Raw genomic sequence first — 23,688 nt, 5'->3', positions numbered from 1 at the left:
GTATATCTAAACTATTTACGTACATACATATTGAGAAATATCTCAAGAATTAATGTGTTAAAAACTGTTGAAGTTATTAGAAAATTATTTATATGACGTTTAGAATTTTTCTTAATTGTTTATATTTTTAGTTTATTGTTATAACTATCAATACTATTGAATATTTGCATTTATAAGTACATTTACCAACAACGATCTACATTATGTTATGGAATACATTAGGTAATACATTAGGTAATACATTAGGTAATACAGTAGATAATTTATGTATAAGAATATACATAATGTTAATATAAATGTTGATGCTAAATGATAGTATATATAAATTTTTTATAATCTATAGCCGTGTATAAAAATTACAATTGTGTATTTATACACATAGAAAAATATGCAAGTAATAATTATACTCTTATTTCAGTTATTTCAAAAGTTCATCTCCGCAAATTTATCTATCTACCAATCTACAAATCTATCTATTTACAGTTCCCATAAATCTCGTGATATTCTTGCCTTTCAGGAGCGATGCAATGATATTCTCTCGCATACAAAACAGTCAATCAGAAAATCGTCCCCTATTTAAAATTACTAGGAGGTTGCATCCCTTCCTTCATCATTCTCTCACCCCATCTCATGCTGTCACTAAGTCTACTACTCATCCTCTTATTTTCGATTTCCTCTTCTTCAATCTCACAATTTTCTTCAGTTTTCGCTCCTTCGTTTTCTTTTATTCTCTCACTCCTCACCATCTTCATTTCTCCTTCTGCTTTTTTTTTCATCTGTATCCTGTCCTTTTCTCTTTCGCTTTCTCTTACAATAATATGACGATACATTTTCTTAAAAGAAGAAATGCTCTCATGAAAATACATATTTTTGTTCGAATTATTCGTCCCATGATATCACTTCATTAACTTTTTTTATCGATACTTCTATCAACTGATTTGTTTAGAAAAGTATACTTGGCAAAGATATTTTCGGTGGTTTGCCATTGTCTGTTGAGAGGAGCTATGAGTGTACGAAAATTTTTCGGTTCTACCTGAGATCTCTGGCATAACAGTCTTCCAACAAGCAACACAAGTAATATGGTGTGACACAATGGATCATTACATCTTTGTTGTTTGCCAATGTGAAATAAAGATAACATGATCACTGTGTCGCACTGTGTCGCACTATATCGATCCATTTGTTAAATTTAAAACAGACATGTTAAAAAGATGTAAAAACTGCATAAATATTTAATCCTTTTTTTCTTTAAAATAATATTCTTTCTTTTTTAGATGTATCTTCCGTTAGGCATTAGTATTTTTGAACAGTCGCTTTATTGGTTGACAAGTATAAACGGTTAACTGTAAAGTTGTAAATTGTATGGTAAAAAATCGTGCGAAATTAGATGTAGGTACAAATAATGTTTGCAGACAATTAGCCATTCTTCATATTTCCAGGTAACCTTTTGATTGGTATAATATAGGTAATATTTAAGAATAACTGTTGTGTGTTTCGCGAGTTTTCTCCGTCTAGATTCTTGGAATGCCAACGTTTCGTGAGCCTTGCAGTCCACTTCATCAAGGCGAGGAGCAGCTTGATACTGTAGTAGTCAAATTTTGTAATAAAAAATCATCATTTTGAATTTCTCTTAACTTATTGTTAATGTATTCCTTGAGATGGCAAGTACATTTTGTAACCGCGCAGTATCGTTCCTAATCATGCATTAGGTCCAATAATGATTTTACAATGATATAAAAAGATAATACGTTAAAAGAAATGCCTTTAGTAAAAGATATCTCCGTTCGCATTATCGTATTGTGATATTATGATTCTATCAAACAAGCTTTTACTTCTTAATAAATAAAAGATAAATTATGGAATTTTCTATTCTCTACAATATTATTTGCAAAGAATATAAAGAACTTTCTCAGAGTGTATTCCGAACTAAATTAGTTTAGCTTTTTTTTGTAGATATTGGCAGCTCCGTAATTAATCGGTTTTTTTTTTCAAGCATGCTTAAAATAGTAGTATGCTATAGTAGCGTACCATAGAAAGTTCGCAACTACTCGACAAATAACACTATCTAAACAAATTTAATCTTTTTTTTGGAATACAAATATAAGTCATTTTTCATGTATCTTTTTTATCTGTTAAAAACATATTTATCAATCGATTATCACGTTAAAATTTTAAGAAAAATAATATTGAAGAAGAAAAAAATAATGATTTTGAGGATGACTTTGTAGCAGCAAATTTTTTTCTAAATTTTATCAACTTTTAATTTTAAAATGCATTTTGCTTTGTTTCGGTTTGATTTTTTAATTTTCGAAATAGCAATTTCAAAATAGCTTTTTCCAATAACGGATTAAACATTTTGCCGCTTTTAGGCATAAAAATCAGTAATCGAAAGGCAAAATTGGAATCCGTTTTTCTGAATATTGCGACAAATTTAGCAACTTTTAAGCATTTCAAGCACATTGACAATAACCTAGAGATAATTTGATGGGTGAAGATATTTTGAATGCAATCCATTCAATTCTACAATGCTTCGAGATTTGATTGATAAATCTGAAGATAAAAATTTTACCAATTCAAAACAAAATGCTTCAAAATATTTCTGGCAAGAAATGGATCGTAGTCAGCAACCTAATCATGTTATGGGTCCCTAGACCATTATCAGTAATGACTTTTAAGTATCATAATAGTTTCTATGTGAGAGAGAGAGGAAAGGAATTTGGAATAAACATATTTAAACCCAGCGTTTCAGTTCTAAACATATTGTTCTAAATGGCATCACGACTGTGTCAAAGCATGAGTTTTTTCATTTTAAGTTATTAAAAATAAATCTGAGTTTTATACGTATACATAGAACTTCCATTTTATGTGATTACATTATATTATGTGAGTACATTTATTTCTTCTTTTAAAATAAAATTTGAATACTCATTGCGCTCTTTCAAAATATGTGTTATAAGAAAATTAATTATATATATAATTAAATGTAACTAATATTTATCAAACTATTTATATTTTATATGATATTTAAAATGTAATATTAATTAACACAGTGATAATGTAAATTAAGCTCTCGAAATAATAAAAACAATACAATAAAAACAATAATATTAATTTAACGTTACATGTGACAATAATGATATAGTTTTCAAGAGACGAGCAAATTGGGTGTTAAAATAATTAAAATACATTTAATAATCTAATAAAATAGTATATATAAAATTTAATGTTTTATCTCATAGAGCTTTCATAATTTAATTTTTTAATAAAGTCATTAATTAATATTATAATAATATTACACAGTTTTATATACTAAATTAACTTAAAATAAAGTGAAAAATTCTTATGTAATATGTATTATATACTAAATTCAACATATTTCTCGCCATCGGACGATAAATTTATTACCATAAGAATTTTTAAGTTTTAACTTTTTATATTTATCGTTAAACATGTGGATAATCACATATTCACATTGAAAGAAAAATTTAGTTGCTGCAACAATTTAAATAATAAAATATGACATAGTATTTTTATATGGTTGCAGTAATTAGTTTTTGGTTGTAGCAGCAAAATTTTTAGTTGCATTAGCCTATCCGCAATGTTAGTATATGATTTTGATAAGCTAACGCAACTAAAAATTTGCTGCTACAACCAAAAACTGATTGCTGCAGCCATATAAAAATTCTATGCCATGTTTTATTATCTACATTGTTACAACAACCATTCTTTTTTCAGTGCACGATTATCATATTAGAATTTGATAGAAACTATTTGTTATGACTTGGCCTCTCGTTGTCATTTTATTTTAAGTTAATTGTAAATGGAAGATTGTAATATTATTTTATTAGTTAATGATTCTATTAATTAAATTATAAACAAGTAAAAACTCTGCGCCCTGAAACGTTGTATATAACTTTATTAGATTATTAAATGTATTTTAATTATCTTCATATTCAATTTACTCGTCTCTTAGTCGTTAAATTATGTTACCATTGCTATGTAAATTAATGAGTGTTAAACTATTTTTTTTATCACATTATATATATTTATAAAAAAATTCTTTTTCTTCTTCTTCTTCCTATTTTTCTTCTTCTTTCTTCTTCAGGCCTCTGGCCTATGTTATACCTCTCTCATATGTTTGTAATGCGCACGCTGATTATTCAATTGCCACGAACATGTAGGACTTACAATTTTTTATGCGAGTTTCAAACAGCGGTTTTTTCGAGAGATATTTCTGTAAACAAAGATACTCTCGAGAGGTTGTTTTTCTGAGAGAAGATAACCGTAAATATTTCTTTCCTACTGAGATCGAACTCGGAATCTCTGGCATGATAGACCAATGCGTTGTCTGTCGCGCTCGCGCTTTATAAAAAATTAACATCGTAAAGCATGACATTATTAAAATTTTAAATACTTTATATGTGTGTACATTTCTTCATTGAACATTAATTTATTAATTTCAATGTTAATCGAGAGAATTTACTAATGCATTTAATTTCTTTTTACCAAAAATGGTATAAAGATGTGCACCTTGACATCCACTTTACAGCGCTAAATACATTTAATTACTTATATATTTGAAGAAAATACAAAAGAACGTGATTTTCGCTTTTTGTTTATTTATGTTTATATTTATTTATTGTTATATTTATTTATGTAAGTATAACAAGTATAATATTATATAATACATTATAAAATACGATGTTCTAATTGGATACTTTTTATATTCTTAATTAAAGTAATCCTAAAATCGTCTGTTTTACTGACTAAACACAATAATTTTTATAGAACAAATATCACATCTTAACTATTATACTTTTACTAATTTGGAAATTCTTCTTCAGAATTAAAATACATGTAGTGGTATGTGCATCTACAGCTTGGAAGTTATTCCAAGAACGACAAAAATTTTTGAAATTGTAATATTTTTTATCATTTCTTAAAATGATAAAAATCTCTTCCAAATGACGTCTAAAATTGTGCATTTCAAATCGTGCATTTTGGTCCGAAAGCTTTGCAATCGATACTTATGAAATTTGAGGCTACAAACTAGTAGATTATATAAAGAAACAACGTCGATTTCTTGAAATTAAATTTAGATGTCAAATTAAAATTCTATTATTCTACAAAAATTTATATGTTTGCGTGTAATATTAATACAGTAATACACATATAAAAATCTGTTGCATTTTATCAATAAAACAGTGATTCCATCAGAGTTTGGGCTTTGCTTAAGGATCCTATTAAAAGACATTTAATACTATTTATTAAATTTATTATTTATATATTTCAAATAATATAATTTAAAATAAAAATGTTTTAACATAAAATTTCAAGAAATAGAATTACGTTTGTGTTCGAATTTGATTTTTCATACAAATTTTATTTAAATTCTGCACTCGTGATTACATTTATTACATTACAAATATTAAATTCGCCCGTCTATTCATTCGTATTACATGTCACAACTGATTTTAGCCAATTTCTTTAACTGTAAAGCGATTTAAAATACGTGGCTTATTAATAGTGCATATATTGAATGAATTTGTTAAAAAAACAAATGGAAGAACAATAGTAATTAGTCAATCCTAATTTGTTTTATTGTAACTTGTTTATTTTTGTAGATCATGCGTTGGCTTGTGGTACTGTTTATATGCAGTTTATATTCTTTTACATTTGGTAGTAAGATATTTTGATAATATTAATATAAAAATTTTGATGCATTAAAATATTAAAATATAAATCATTTCGAGATTATATCTTTTTCTTTACATGTATTATGAAATACTGATAATACTAATAATAAACAATTGTGTTAAAAGGATCTTTCTACCCGTCAAAAATACCAAAGTGTAGATTTGGATATGACACTGAATTCTCCAAATTTAAAAGAGATTTTTTTGAATGCATCAATGGTCAATGCATACCAAACATTCAGATGTGCAATGGCATAACGGACTGTGAAGATGGTTCAGATGAAATATTTGACATCTGCCATAATAAGGTGATTATTATTATTGCATGAGTATTATACAGCTCATGTTATTTTTTTTGTTGATAGTAACATTCCTAAAATTTTACCTATTTTATGTCTATGATGCAGATTTTTAAGATAAATATAGCTTCCTCTTACAATTAAATTATGCATTACATATTGAAACCCTTTATTTAAAAACCCTTTTTTTAATGCTTTCAAGAATCTAGAACCGCAAACCCTATATCTAGGTGACACTCCTATATCTACCCTTCTTCTTCTAAAAAACAGTAGCAGTTTACTTTTTTTATTTAATTTTAATTTAATTTTTAATTAATCTTATCGATGGATAGTTTCTTAAAAAACAATTCTAAACTAACACTTTAGAAAAAAATTGTCTAAACCTTTAAAATAATACTTGTTATTTTTTTTCCTTAAGTAATTTAGTTCCTATAAGAGATTTATAGTTCCGTGGTATAACACTTGCTTAAACTATATCGATTTACCAATGTCTTATGTCTTAACATTAGAACTATAAACTAGAACTATACCTGTTTTCACTGATGTTAAAAACTGTTAAAACTTCTGCGTAAATTTTTGTATTGGTTAATAATTTTCTTTAAATTTTTAATTTTTCTTAAGTTTGATTTATAAAAATAAAATTAATAAATTTTATTTATATTTAAACAGTTTATTTTCATTTTTATCTTAAACCGCCGAAGTCGTCATGGCATTTACAACGAAACGAATTAAAGTGTTCTCTTCAATTTTGATGAGCTTTTAACTTTTGTTATCTAATCCAAAATAAAAGACGCATATTTTTTTATATGTGTTCATATGTACTTTGAAAGAGTGAAACATTCCTTTGACAAAAATAGGTTTTCCAAAATTAGTTTCTTTCGAAGCGATTATCGAAATTATAAGAAATGAAAAATTTTCAGTAAAAGTTGAATGAATTTAAGATTACATTATATAATAATTATTATTAAAAAATTGTTTTCATTTTCTATAATATTTTTTTAAATAAAAATTATTCATTTTTTATTAAACAAAAAAAATTTTTTACCATTATAAAGTATTTTTGAAATCATTCAAATTTTATCGACAATTTTTTTCCATCTCTTACAGTTTCGATGGCATTCGCTTTGAACATAATTTATTAGGGTATTTTTGCAATAATATGGATCCATATTCAACTAAAGTTACATTATTCTTTTTTGTAATTAATTATTAAGAAGAAGATAACCTGACTTTAACATTCACCATATCTGGATAAGTGATATCACAAAAACTCCCTATTATTTATCTGCATAGCAGCAAAGAAGAATGATACATACGAATGATTGAACTATGCGCGAACAGTGAAATAATTATAAATTAATTGATACAAAATTAATTGCAGTAAAATTTTAGTATGCAATTAGAATATAAAAAATATATTGACACAAACTTTTAATTAGTATAAATATGAAAATAACGCTTCATTAATCGAAAACAAAAAAAATTATTTTCGATAGTTCCAAGAGGAAATATCTTCTATAATTCCGATTTTGACGGCTCTATAGTGTTAACTGTTTAACGTTATGTTAAAAACGCAACCCATACATGTGCTCGCAGTATAAACAATATAACTCCTTTTTCTGTTATTTTAGTTACAGCATAGCCTTACATGCTCCAAATATGAATACAAATGTAGCACAAATGATACCTGCATTCCGAAAGCAATGTTCTGTGATACAATAACGGATTGCCCGGATGGAAGCGATGAATACGACGGTTGCGTGAAAGATGTAAGTGAATCGGGGCAAAAATTTTATTCGTTTTATTGACAATTATAATAATTTATTTTCTTATTGTATCTATTATTTTTCTTGAATTTGCAATTCTGTTTTTGTCCACAGTTGATTTGCACCAAAAACAACTTTCGATGTAATGACGGACGTTGCATATTTCGAGAATGGATTTGCGATGGCAGAAACGATTGCCCCGATGGCAGCGACGAGTTAAACTGCAGTAATTTATAGAAATACAGATTATATATTAATAACGATAGGATAATAAAAATTATATTTTATTATAATAAAAACTTTTACATACAGCCTTATGTTTTATCTATCTTTCCAGGCATAAATAATTGTAAAATAGAAAATTCTCAATATTTGTGTGAAAATCAATTATGCATACCTCTTAAATTAGTATGCAATGGAAAGGATGACTGTGGTGATAAATCAGACGAAATCGATTGTGAGTACTACGTTATACATATTTCAATATATTTTAATTGTTGCATTAATTTTTTTGCAACAAATTTTAATTATATTGTCCTTTACTTTAATGCGTTTAAATCTTTCGTGATATAATATCTTTGTGATTTGTTATATTGTTAAATTATATTTAATTTTTATTTAGGTACATCATCTAGCTGCCCTAAATCGATAAAATGCGATCACGAATGCACACTAACTTCTAAAGGAAATATATGTTTCTGTAAGCCGGGTTATAAATTACAAAATGATAACCGCACTTGTATAGGTAAAAATTGCGATAAACAAAAGCGACAATGTTGCGAAAATATATCGTTTACTTAACGATTTTTCTATTTCACAGATATCGACGAGTGTCAAACTTATGGCATATGCGATCAAGAATGTGTGAATTCTCCAGGATCGTATAGTTGCAAGTGTCAAACGGATTATTTTTTACAGGAGGACAATAAAACCTGCAAAGCGAGTGGTAAATTATAATAATCTGGGAGTATGAGTAACAGCGCATATTCTTTTTATTTTTATATTAATTTTATAAAAACACGAATCTTTCTTTGAAATTTAGGTCGTGCTAAAATACTGTTTTCTACAAAAACCGAGATTATAGGGATGTATCTCACGGAAAAAAATGACATTGAATTTTTCAATAAATTGACATTCTCAAATCACCTGATCAGCATTGCAGTAAACGATGAGCACATATATTTTTCAAAATTGATAGGTGTTAATGAAGTCATTTCAAAAAATATTCTTATGTCAAATATGTATGAAAACGTCGTGACAGCAGGTGAATGATATAATCTGTAGATATAATTATAACTTTTGTAAAGCATTTGCGGAAGCAATTTTTTATACATCTTTTTTGTAGTACAAAATAATATAATATATTTAAAACTGTAATATATAATGCTAATTATAATCGAATAATGATTATAAATAATTATAATTTTTATAATTTGTTATATGATATTATATATCTGCAGTAATGAAACTATGATATTAATAATTAATACAATAATTCAAAGTTAACATCGTATTTGCAAAATAAAGTCGATCAGATTCAAAATCAGTAAAAAAGATATTGTGATACAAATAATCGCATACCTTGAACTGAAAATTGTATAAATTCATTCAAAAGAAGTATAATTATAAGCACGAAAAATCGCCTTAACTGATTATGATCATCTTTATTTTATTTATTCGATCTTATTTATTCAATCTTATTGATTAAGTTTCACTTAATATTATTATTTTTAAGTCTAATGTAATTTATTCTCTTTTAATAAATTATTAATATATTTACTACAAACTGTATAAACTCATTAGCTGTAAATAATGTAAAAATAATCAATAATGTTTATTTATTTTTTTATCTATCATATTTTAACATATCTCTCGAATTATTATTAATTATTTTTATATTACCACTGACGAAGAGTTTGTATATTCAAAACATTTTCATAATTAATCGAAAGAGAATAAATTTTGTATTAGACTATAAACATCTTTTCTTCTCGTTTACTGACCCACATATTTTTAAAACTGTAATAAGATTTATATACATATATAATAACATTTACATAAATATCTAAAATTATTAATATTTATAACAAAAGAGAATGCGTCTCATTCTTTGAGAAGTAAGTTAAGATAAAAGTTGCATATTCTAATTGTTTATTATACTTTTTAAATTTTCTACATTTTTCTTGTATAAAGGCTTGTCAAGGATATCAGCGATGGCCGTAGATTGGATTACAGAAAACCTATATTTTACGGACAAGATTAACCATATCGGAATTTGCAAATTCATCGGAATATACACAAATTGTACTGTATTAATCGATAATATTGATCAACCAATGGGAATTGCTTTATTACCAACTCGTGGGTAAATCTTACACTTCTTATAAAAGTTATTCTTAAATTTTATTATTTCTTGATAACCTAAATGATCTTATAAGAAATGTTAGAAGAGATAAAGAGAAAAAAGAAGAAGTTCTTAATTAATTTATTATCTTAATTAATTAATTTATTATCTCATCAAGAGCTTACAAATCTTCTTAATAATTATATTTTAAATCTATTGTACCATATATATAATATATATATGTAATATAATTTTTTTGCAAACTTTTTAATTATTTTTTTAATGCTCTAACAATCAAATAAAAATATCAGAAAAAGAGAGAAAGTAAAAAAACAAATTCTTATTAATTGATTTATCTGGATCTTATTTCGATCCTTATTTTACTACAAATAGAATTTAATTAACATTATTATTTTATAAAATATACTGATAAGATAATTGTTATTCTCAATATTGAAATCAAACATTAAACTTTTTCAATTATTAAAGATAGAAATTAAAAGATAGAATTATAACAACATAAACTTAAATAAAAATATATTAAGCATATATTACATTTATAGGAAAATGTATTGGTGTGATTGGAGTTCTAATCCACATATAGCAGTGGCGGGAATGGACGGCAAAAACATCCGTGTATTTGTCTCTGAAAATATAAAAGCGCCGAAAAGTTTAACTATTGATTATCAAACCGATCGATTATATTGGGTGGATTTCAAATTAAGGACAATCGAATCAATACGTTTAGACGGAACTGATCGAAGAGTTAATATTTGTTTCTTTTTTAATTATAAAATATCACAAGGTGCAATACACTAAGAAACGAAATACATTTATATAATTTAATTATTTGCAGTTTGTACTACATAATATAACATACAATCCATTCACATTGGCGATCTTCGAAAATAAATTGTATTGGATCGACATGAAATCCAATGCGATACAGTCATGCAATAAATTTACTGGAAAGGATCGGAATATCTTATTTCGAAGTTTACGTCATCCTTATAATTTGCATATCGAACATCCAGCGCTGAAGCCTAAAGTATGCATAGTATCATGATGTTAATTTTCCATTATAAAAAGTAGATCGCAAAAAATTTGCATTATCTTTCAATCAAATTTCAGATTAACAATCCATGTCTTTCCAATCCGTGTTCCGAATTATGCATGCTAAATCAGGAGAACGGATACTCGTGCGCTTGTACTATGGATAAGGAATTAAACATCGACAATCATACTTGTCAAGGTAAATTCGTTAAAAATTTAAAATTAAATATTAAATTTATAGGATATATTAACATATTCTGTATATCAAAATTGAGACAACAGTAATAATGAATAATGCTTATCACATATCTTATTAAATAAGCATTCTTGAGTAAGCATGAGAGTATATAATTTTAGAGGTGACAAAGAAGCAGCATTTGCTGATAACTAATGGATACAGTCTTGTAGACTATTATGATGGAATGATAGGAATGCCGAAAGTGAAAAATGTAACACACAAATCACTTACAAATCTTGGATATTTAATAGATATGGCACCTGATCCGATCACTGGTATATATATATATATATTAGAATTTGTTTTTTAAACTATAAATGGCTGTTTAACATTTGGTTTTTGTGGTTATCAATTTTTACAATTAAAAATTTATTTAGGTCAAATATTTATATTACACTCAAACCCAGTAGCTATCAAGCGCTTCGATCCTGTCAATAATATCTTTGAAAACATCATATCAATGAATAAATCAGATGAGTATAGTGGGATAGCTTTTGATTATATTCGTAATAACTTATATATACTAAACGAACATAACAGATCAATTGAGGTATACAATATAAAAACCTTGGCAATGACGATTTTTTATTTTAATAATGATGTTCCTAATTCTATTACATTGGTGCCTGAAGAAAGGTATGGCATTATTAAATTGATAACTTATCATTCATAATATAATAGTATTTGTTAACAAAACAATTATTAAGAAAATATTATATATTAGAAAATATTATATATTAAATATTGCAGCAAGATGTACGTAGCGTTCCAGAAAAAATTTTCTCTAAAAAAAATGAAATATTTTGTATATGAAATGCAAATGAATGGATTAGGTAAAAGAAAACTGCTTATGGAAGGTACTTATTTCAAAGGTTTAAGAATATTAATGTGTTACCATAAAGACAGTAAAACACTCTTTGTGAATGATGAATGGTCTCATAGTATCTTGTTGCACTCGGCTGAAGGTTTGCATTTTAACTTTTATAAGTATTTAAGTCTTGAGTTATGTCTCGCAAATGCATGTTTAAATTTTTAAATATATTTTATTATATAATTTATTAAATTAAAATTTTAATGCTTCAGTAATATACTTAAATTAAAAAATTTATATATAAATATTATTTATTTGGGAGGACTTGTACAGTTGCTTGCAAATCGATTGCCTACATTACGTTTGCTGACAGTTCATTTGCGCACAAAAATTACTGCCTACATTTCAATTACTTACATGCAGGATTGGCAAGTAACGCGTTACTTATAACGCCATTATTTTATTGAATATTATCTTGTGTAATAACGATAATAATATTTTGAATTTTTTATGACGGTAATGATTATATCAAAGTTAGAAAAGTCAATGTTACTTGTAACAGGTTAAAAACATTTGTTACTGGAAAAAATAACTCCTAATTTGTAACGCATAATAGTGACAAGTCACATAATAGTTACTTTTTACTCGTTACTTATTATTTTTTTTAGTAAATAATGAGTAACATATTACTTTTGTGACATATTACTTTTCAATTAATAACTCTTTTAATTTAAACACAACCTTTAGCATTTAATTAGTTAGCTTTACTGTTATAAAAAAACTGCAACATCGTCATCAAATTGTTTATTATAAAAAACGGCAAAGTAACTGAAAAATACGTTTGTCAATCCTGCCTACATACACTATTATACACAAATACAAAATAAAAGAAAAAGGCACGTTTGTAAACACGTCACTATTGCGTACAAACTGCATTTTGCACACATAATATTATTACCTACAAATCGGTTATTAATCGATTATTAATCGCCTATTACTGCCCATTTTTGCGCACAAATAAAAACTTGTACACAAAAATTATTATCTACATTTCGATTGTCTACATGCATTATTATGCACAAATACAAAATAAGAGAAAAAAAGCACTTTTGCACACACGACATTATTGCGTACAAACTGCACATATAACATTATTGCCTACAAATTGATTGTCTGTTAGCATTTTTGCGCACAAATAAAAATTTCAGAGACGAGTAACGTTATGAAATACAATTTGTGCGCAATAGTACAAATTGTACAAAAGTGCCTTTTTCTCTTGATTTTATTTATATTTGTGCATATAGAAAATTTTCTTTTAAAATTTATCCTAAAAATATGATAGTTGTGGTACAATACATTATTTTAAAGGTTTTTAACATGCACACACTTCAGTAGAATTAATTAAACTTATTTTATTCTAGTTTTATTAATGAATAAAAGAGATTTACATTAAAATTCTTCGACATACAATGTTGTCCCACGACTATTATATTTTCAGGATAATCTCTAAGAAAAAATTCTCTACATGTTGGCAATCAAACTGTTGGTGATACTTTTTTTGCGCAAACGAACTGTCGGCAAATATGATTAAGCAAACGATGCTATAGGCAATTGATTTGTAAGCAAAAGAATCTCATTTAAATTAAGTAAATTTGAATTTAGAGAGAGAACGTATTTATTAAAATTAAAAAAGCTTTTTTCTCAGTGTATGTACAATAATTTATTATGAAAAAATACGTTTGTACGAATATTGTAAAAATATAAAGCATGTAATTTTTAGGCACACGTAAATTCCGTACTAATGTAAAAAAGCCTTTAAGTCTTACTATCATGGGCAACAATATCTATTGGACTGAAAGGAAATCACAGGAATTATACTCGACAAATATTAAAAACACTTTTGATCTGAACCATAAGAATATAATTAGTTTGGGTGAGTCTCTTTAATAAAATACAGAAGAGAAGGTAGTACGTATATTATGGCACCCTTCTCCCCGCAGTTACATTTTACAATAACTTTTATAATAGTCAAATATTTAAATTTAAAACTTGATAATTACATTCGTTAAAATGTTATTGAATCATTTCTGGATTCAAAGTTACGAAATACAATATTTATTTAGGATACTATTAATAAAAATGTAGCGACATTACATAATGACTCGAAGAAAAACATGAATGCGATAATGTGGTCTTTTAAAAATAACCTTAAAAAATTAGTCTTGTTCAGAAAACAGTATTTGATTATAAAATTAACAAAAAAAAATAAAACATTTTAAAATGTATGCAAATAAATGTATATATTATACTTACATTCACATAATTTCTGTATATAAGCTCAGCCTACTAAAAATCTAAGTATTGAAAATGGTATAAGTAATATAAACTATAGATTAATAGTGAAGATACAATCGATTATCAACTAATTATTTTGTAAAAACTTTAAAAAAGAGACCGTGAGTAATCAATACTCATAAAGGGCCACATTAGCAAAATATCATGCTATTATTTAAATTTACGTAACTCAATATATACAGTCAAATAAAATGATAAAGAGAAAACAATACATTCACAAAAATATATATTCGTGTGATAATACGTTAAATTTAGGAAAAATGAGGAAGTACGTGTAATTAAATGTTAAATTGTAATTAAAGAAGCCTCAGAAACGTTTTAAAATACTTGAAAGTAAGAATGCGTTATAATAAGTGCTGGCTATTGAGTATATTTAGATTTAGATTTACAGCCATGGTGTAATGGCTACTAAACAAATAATTTTATAAATAATTATTAAAATTCGTTATATAAAACGATATTAAGGGAGACTACAATATCTATACTGATCATAATACCTTCTCCTTTACATATACAGGATTAATAATCAATAAAATGATCTTTTTAGGTATTACCCTAAAAATTTCGTTTATAGTAACTTTGAGTAAAGATACTAAACCTGATCACGATTGTCAGAAAAATAATGGAAATTGCTCACATGTGTGTTTACCTTCTTCTAATACTTCTAATACTTTTGTAAGTATGCAAGTTTTATGTAGGCGATTATATGTCAACGTTAATTATTCGACAAACGCAATACAAACATTTCATATATAATTAGTTGTTGTTTTTCATATATTTACATATATTGTTTAAAGAGAGACCCCACCCAAAAATCTGGCACCCAAAAATCAGTTCTAAATTTGTGAATTTTTGGGGGAAAAATGAATAACTTGATTAAAAATTAAGGGTTTCATTATACATATCTTCTAGTGTAGAAAATAATTTGTTCATCTTGTTTGAATGACAAAATGGCAGCTTTTTGATCCAATTATGGAAACATTTTTTGTAAGACGGACTCAAGCGGTATACATGTTTTCGACCAAACGTTGCAACCTATGCAAACTAAACAAAAATGGCATCATTTACACTGGTTATGGTTATCGTCTGACGTAGTGATTTTTTTAAATATTGATTTCTTTTAAAATGACGATGGTTTGAAAAAAGTTGCAATTTTTTCGAAAAAAAAAATCATCTTTAATTGTCGATTAAAAAAAAACTACAAAATATTTTGTAACAATCCTATGTCAGACGATAGAGAATGTTGTTAAGAATATTTAGTTAAAATTTTAAGTTAATTGAATGACTTTTGAGTTATGTACACTGTTTTGAAAAATGCAGTTTTGAGAAAATTTAAAGTTTAAAGTTTGAAATATTACACAGCTGTCACATCAAGAATTTCAGACATTTCTTACCATTAATGTCTACTCCATAAAGTTAACTTTCTGTCAACTCATCTATAGATAGCATCCAGAACTATTTTGATAGGTACATAGTTCTGTAAACCTGGAGAGTCGAGACAGATTACAAAAGAGGCGGAATCGCTCCTGCCGCTCACTGAGCGGTACGAGGCGCTTCAGAAAAATCAATTTAATCTCATTTTGATTACGAAATGATACTATTTATTGAAAAAAAATGGATAAATGTGTTTATTTCTAGATATGTGCTTGCCCTCCTGGAATAGGGCTCTCATATGACAATCGTACTTGCATTATGCATGAATGTCTTGCAAATGAATTTAAGTGCAGCGAACACAATATCTGCATATCAAAGAAAAATGTGTACGTTTAATTAGTATTTTTAAATAATATAATCCATAATTAAAAATTAATTCTTCGTACATTGGAAGTCAATGTATTAACAGTTATATGTTCAGTTTTAACACATTTTGTATTGTTTATTATGCGAATTTATCGAGATTGACTTACTTATTTTGAATAAATTTTTTTTTGTATCTTTATATTTAATTTATTTTTTCTTCAAACCAAAGGAATATTTATTATTCCATTTTCTCTTTCTTGTAGATTTTATATATGATATAAATATTATTAATATTTGTAAAATTTATAATTTATTTAGGTGTGACGGTATTGCACATTGTCCGAATGGTGAAGACGAGACGATGGACTGCTATGAAAAGAAGAAATGTAAGGAAGATCACTTTACATGTGCAAACGGCGAGTGTATTGATAAAGAAAATCGTTGTAATGGGTATTACGATTGCATTGATCAATCGGATGAAAAGAATTGCAAAAGACCGAAATGCGGAGAAGGTAATTATGATAAGTGTCACATGCATTTTTGTTCTACTTATTATCCTTTAATTATATCTGAATGCGAAGATTGAAGGAATATTTGAATGAAACCGTGATCTTTATCTTTCTGCCCGTTTCTACAGATATAGCTTCATTTTAATCTTGGTTCAACTAATTCTTTATCTTAATGCAGTTCTTAGGATTAAAAAAGCTGAGGAATAAGTTGACCGAGATCAAAGTTAATTTACATTGGAAGAAACGGTATGAATGTACTTCGATTAAACTCATATCACATACATATCACAGAACACTTTAGCCTGAGAATATCTCAAATTGTCCTATATTGACAAAGCAATCCCATAGATATCCCATCCGGAATATTTAAAGAAAATATTGTAAAATAACGTAAATTATCATAAGATATCCTATTAATATCTTAAGATATTTTATCTTTAATCATTTAAATCTTTCTACCACACAATATAGTTCTTCAAGATATGTCCTGAGACTGCTTTATAATACAGCAAAAATTTGTAATTGGAGAGTGTCAAAACTAAAAGATAGAAATAAAGAATGTCATCATTACTTCGGACACAACTGCGTGCCAATTAAGTTATATTTCATGAAGCTTATAAATTTTATTATATTAAATATTATAATAAGGCTATATTCGAAAACAGTTCTTTGAATATCCCACGGATATTGTTTAAAATCTCCGTGGGATCTCATACATGCGGATATTTGCCGGATAACTGAGACCATCCACGGATATCATAAAATTATCGCGATATCCCAAAATGACGATTGGACATCCCTAGAATAATATATACAGCGTGTAGTCGCAATTGTGAATTTATTTATAATAAGTATAAATTCTTTTTAGATGCATTTCAATGTCATGACGGATTCATCTTTTGCATATCGAAGACGTTTGTATGTGACAAGATAGTAAGTAGCGTTTATATCATACTTAATCCGTTTAATTCACTCGTATTTATTACATGTAATTTTTTTATTTTCTAAGAATAAACATTACTAGCACTTGATAATTCAAGGTACAGTCTCGCAAAAATGCCAGAATGAAATTACATTTTAAGAAACTGCGTCTCTACATTTCCAAATTAAAATATATGAACTTTTTCTAATTTCTTTTGTATACAGCACAGCTTATTTTAGCAATTTTGTAGCAACTGTATTGTCCTACTAAAATGTTACAGCAATTTTTTCTAATTCAGTACATACTGTATGTTTAATTCAATATGGCAGTATTATTTTGTGTAATTTTGTATTTAAGTCTAATTGTGAAGATGGATCGGATGAAACACATGAGGTATGTGAATCAACACAATGTTTAGACGGACAATTTCGATGTAACAATGCTTATTGTATATCTACTTCACTGGTGTGCGACGGCTTCTATGATTGCCTTGATAAAAGCGATGAAACATTATGCCCACATTCTTTAGATACTTGCAGCAAAAACGAGTATCAATGTTTCGACACTAATTTGTGTCTTCCTAAGCAAGTAAGGTAAATCATTTCATTCACAACATAGGAGAATAGTCGGCAAATAATGTGCACGAATATCAAATTTGCCTTAAGTTACTTAGTCTTTGTGAAGATTTCTTCAAATTGCAGAATTTGTTACGCAAGCGGATAATCATGAACGTTAGAAAATAAATTATAATCTTAATCTTAAATATTTTTCGTATTTATTTTCTGTCTTGCAGATGTAATGGCATAGATGATTGTCCGAAATATGATGACGAGTATGGCTGTGAAGTGTGTTCGAACGATGAATTTAGTTGTGATGGAACAAAGTGCATTCCGAAGAGTTGGGTATGCGACAAAAAGACTGATTGCGACGACCTTTCAGATGAGAAAGATTGTGTCAATGGTGAAAAAACCATCATGGAATATACCAAATGTCATGAATTCAAATGTTCTATCGGCACTTGTGTGCCATACTCGAAAGTTTGCGACGGTATTCGAGACTGCCCAGACGGCAGCGATGAAAATGGAAAGTGCCGTATGTTATTAATCTTTTTTAAGCTATATAATTTTAACTGTTGAAAATGCTTTTAACAAAAAATTTGTCAATTAATTTACAATATTTTTGTTTTTGAAGAATTCGCTGAAATTGGCTTTTTTTATATAAGTTCAATATTTCTCACTAATAATTAAAAAAAAGTGTCGATAAAGCGAAAAAGACAAAATCCCAGAATTTTTGAAAATCTGAAAAATTTATGTCTTGCATATTATTATAGTTTGCGTTATTTACTGATGTGTCATATTTTTCTGTGTAGAGACCGCTTGTTCAATAAACAATCATTGTGAAAATCTATGTTACAAGACACCAAGAGGCGATGTTTGCGATTGTCCAGATGGATATCGTTTAGTTAATGCGACTTCTTGCGAGGACATAAACGAATGCGAAAACGACATTTGCTCGCAATTTTGTCGAAATACAATAGGTTCTTTCGAATGTTTTTGTGACGACCATCATGATATCGATACCGATAACGGAGTTTCTTGCAAAGCTATCGGTAAGTGCATAGTCAATTAAATGTTTTTGCATATTATTTAAAACAATAAATATTATTAATGATTATTTAGGACCACCAATGGAATTCATCACCATTACTGATAATGATATTAGAAAAATATCATCTAATTTACATTCGATTGATGTGATTTATTCATTATTGGATATCAATATAAACGGATTCGACGTGAACGCAATTCATGATTCTGTCTATTGGAGTAACAGTTAGTTTCTTTTTGTTTTAATCTTATATAAATTAAGTTAATTATATTACAATATTTAGAACGACTAGAGCAAATGTGAAGATTCAAAAGATTTCTGAAAAAGGATTGGAAAAGTCTTTCAAAAGAATTACGTTATTCAAATGTACAAACAAAATAATTATAGGTGAATTCGGCACTATTAAGAAACTCAAAATTAGAACGAAGGAAGTATTCACAATTACTACGGAGCATCCGCAGGCATTCGCGATTGATTGGATCACTGATAATGTCTATGTCAATGATAATGGTCATTCGAATACGATTCAGGTATATTTTTTCTCAACACCTCTTTTTCTTTTTACGTTAAAGCCTCTGGCCTGTGTTACACCTCTCTCATATGCTTGTGATGCAAACGCTGATTATTTAATTGTCATAAATCATATGAGACTTATAGTTTTAAGGGTAGTTCGGAACAGCAGGATTTTTTCAGAGATGTTTTTGTGGGCAAGGATACTCTTGGGGGATTGCCGGCCTTCTCCGAGAAGAGACACGAGCGTAATTATTTTGATTCCTACTGGGATCGAACCTGGAATCTCTGGCATGACAGACTAGTTGTCTGCCATGCCACGCTCATGCTCTTCAACATCTCGTTAACAATAGAATATCTTAATCTGAATACTTATTTAATTATTTTGTTGAAGGTGTGCAATTTCGAGAAACAAAGATGTGCGCCTCTGGTGAAGATAGAAGATAGGGCAAAAGTAGGATCCCTTTTAATTAATTCGATTAAGAGGTATTTTTTTTATTCTTCTTACAGTTTTTTTATTTTCATTTATCTGGCATAAATTTACCGAGATAGCAAAACTCTAATAGTATGCTCACAAATTCAATGATATAGAGTGAACTCCTATCAACTGTATTCTCTTTAAACTTGATTTCTGTTATTACGACTTATCAACCATAATATATAAACAGAAATGCATTAGGAATGGAGCATACTTCGATTTCATCATGATATGATAATGCATGATCTGCTCGTTTTCTGATACATTTCTACCAATATTAGAAAGACACTAGATTTGTATTCTATTGTTGCTAATATAATATGCAATACATCTCTCTATATTTCTTGGATTGAAATCTCACTCTCTAAAGCTGTTGTTCCATCTATCGATAAACTTCAGTTCATTCTCTTACTCTCTTACTCTCTTACTCTCTCGTACTCTTACCCTCTTTTTTACTCTTTTGTTTATCCATTAGATAAATTATCACAATTTATCTAATGGATAATTTATCTGAAGATTGTGGAATAACCGGCCCTTAGAGTGAGAAAAATACTCCAAAAAATTTAAAGAGATAATTTGCAATACATGCTTTCGGTAAATTTGTCTATCTGGATACAAATCTGATGGATATTAATGATACTTTTGTTAGAATTTTCAAAATTTATTTGTTCATGATGTTGTAGATGGCTATTTTGGTCTCAAATAACTTTGCAAATGGACAAACCATTTAGCAAAATATGTCGGACAGATATGATGGGCAGCGATATAAAAATTATTGATTCTGATATAGGCTTTGTGAGTGGGATGACAATCGATTACGTAAAATCTAAATTATATTGGTTGGATAGTTTTAATAATGCTATCAAATTATCTAATTTAGATGGAAGCCAACGCAGCACGTTTTTAAGAATGAGTGTATGTTAATTCATTATATTTACTTTTTTTAAATTTAAATCAGAAACACGTTAAAAAGATATAAAAACTGAATATTTAATTTTTTTCTTCTTTAAAACAATATTTTTTCTTTTTTAGATGCATCATCCGTTAAGCATTAATATTTATGAACAATCACTTTATTGGTTGACGGGTATAAACGGTAAAGTGCGACGTTGTAAATTGTATGGTAACAAATTATGTGAAACTTTAGATATAAACACAAATAATATTCATAGACAGTTTGCTATTCTTCATATTTCCAGGCAACCTTTGGATTGGTATCGTAAGATTTCTAGTAATCTCAAAATCAAATTCTTATTATGTATATTAATTTTTATAGAGTCATTAAGTAAAGTTAAATTATACTTTTTTTTAGATAAAGGTAATCCTTGTAATGAAGAGTTTTGCGACTATATGTGTATTTTGAAAGAAAGTGTAACATGTATTTGTTCAGATGGTAAACCGATAAAATCCAATACAACTTGTATGAGAAATAGTAAACCATTAATTAGAAATATACAACATACAAGTATTTATATTGTAACAATAATTATATTACTAATTGCTGTTTTATTATTATGCGTTTACAACTGCTATCAGAGAAGTGGATTCCAGTGGAAACTAGCAGATAACTTAAAGTACGTCTTAAATTTATTTTAGTATTTAATTGAAACAGGAATTCTTTTTCAAGAATTATATATATAAATGTCATTAGCATATATTATAATTAAAATTGTACAATATATAATTATTGCAGCATTCGCCGCATTCGTTTTCAAAATCCGTTATATAATCAAAGAGATGAGATTGAGTTAATATTCGATTCGACAATTAAAGACATGTCTTCTGAACAGCATGAACATGTCAGTCCTCCTGATGAATTTGTAAGTATGAAGATAACGTAATAATTTTACACTTAGACACATAATATTTCTGTGACTATATCGCTTATATGATTATATTTATCGAATTATAATGTGCATTATGTAAATTTCTGTGCATTACGCACGGAGTACATATACACACGCGTGATTTCAAAAAATAACTACATTCATAGTTAAAAAGATAATTTAATCAACTATTTAAATTCATATAAATTATTGCAGACTTAACTATTCAGCATTCTTTTTGTAGGCTGCGATGGAAAGTAATGGAAGAAACAAATAGAAATCATGTGCTCGGAGGTGAGAGATGTTGAAGAGACAGAGAAGCTAGACTCGTGCTAACTCGTTGTTTTTCTTTCATACATTCAAAATAATTTAACTACAATAATAACGACATCTCAAAAATTAATTTGTTAAAAATTATTGAAACTCAGTTATAACAAAACATTTTATAATAAAACATTTTTAAAAAATTTTAATGTTTATTACTTTAGATATCAAGGTGAATGTGCCTATAAATGCCATGCTACGCGAGCGCGCGCGAGGGTGTGTGTACAGGGTGTTTCAGACCTAACGCATCACCTAATGACAAATTCCCGAAATTATTCTGGGACGAAAAAGTTCTAATAAAACGTCAAAGCTATCGTAGTTTTTGAATTATTGTAATCATTTAAATCTAACAAATTATACCATCTAAAAGGAAAATGTTAAAAAAGTATCATTTTTGATGTATGTCTATAAGGTTCTAAATAGATCTTGGAAAATTATATTAGGATCTTCGGAAAGTAAGAAATTGTATTAGGAAATTATATTTTATATATATATATATATATATATATATATATATAATATATATTATATAATATTATTAATATTATTTATTTTATTATTATATAATAATAGAATTATTATTATATTAGGTGTTGGAATTAATTCGTAGCGTTTTTTAATGAAAGAATGTTATTTATTTCACATGAGCATTAAAAAATACATTAATGAAAGTACTTCCCATCACTTGTAAAACGCTACGAATTAATTCCAACACCTAATAATAATTATAATAATTATATTATTATTATTATATTATTATTATTTATTATTATTTATTATTATTATTATTTTATTATATTATATTATTATTTTTTTAGAAAATTATATTAGAGTCCTATTTAGATCCTCAAAAAATAAGAAATAACAATTGTTTGTCCGAGAAATGGTAGGAACATTGATAGAACAAGATAATTTGTTCAATATTTCAATAATTTTCTGTAAAGTTGATAGTATTTGAATAAAAAATTATTGAAAACCAATATTCGGCGATTTTTAGTAATTAATAGGGAGGTTTTTGCAATAGCGTGAATGCAGATATAGTGAACGCTAAAGTCACGTTATCTTTTTTTTAAGTAGTTGTTAAGAATAAGATAATCTGATAATCTTTAGCGTTCACCGTATTTAGATAAACGGTATTACAAAAACTCCCTAATTATTAAAAGTCCCCGAATATTGATTTTCAATAATTTTTTACTCAAATACTTGAAC

The 23,688-nt window shown here is 27.2% G+C and overlaps 2 protein-coding genes across 2 annotated transcripts in view; one reads left to right on the top strand and one right to left on the bottom strand.

Moving 5' to 3' along the window:
- Positions 1-23,688, bottom strand: part of LOC105150609 (uncharacterized) — a 57,244-nt gene that overhangs the window by 18,221 nt on the left and 15,335 nt on the right. The window lies entirely within an intron of this gene.
- LOC105150607 (vitellogenin receptor-like) lies at positions 5-22,894 on the top strand. Its single transcript, XM_087416215.1, has 29 exons — positions 5-6,004; positions 7,627-7,764; positions 7,876-7,987; positions 8,099-8,218; positions 8,384-8,506; positions 8,582-8,707; positions 8,804-9,025; positions 9,955-10,126; positions 10,669-10,870; positions 10,962-11,153; positions 11,237-11,357; positions 11,516-11,671; positions 11,774-12,058; positions 12,230-12,361; positions 13,988-14,140; positions 15,110-15,237; positions 16,201-16,322; positions 16,621-16,814; positions 17,680-17,744; positions 18,091-18,326; positions 18,527-18,825; positions 19,103-19,342; positions 19,413-19,565; positions 19,729-19,871; positions 20,246-20,337; positions 21,013-21,244; positions 21,362-21,903; positions 22,023-22,149; positions 22,400-22,894. Exons 1-29 carry the CDS (start codon positions 5,939-5,941, stop codon positions 22,430-22,432), a joined length of 4,926 nt encoding a protein of 1,641 aa, XP_087272341.1. The 5' UTR covers positions 5-5,938; the 3' UTR covers positions 22,433-22,894.

Source organism: Acromyrmex echinatior, chromosome 19 (assembly GCF_024713525.1).
Source record: "Acromyrmex echinatior isolate Ae372 chromosome 19, ASM2471352v2, whole genome shotgun sequence".
In the NCBI taxonomy this organism is placed as follows: domain Eukaryota; kingdom Metazoa; phylum Arthropoda; class Insecta; order Hymenoptera; family Formicidae; genus Acromyrmex; species Acromyrmex echinatior.
This window is presented reverse-complemented; position numbering and strand designations above follow the sequence as displayed.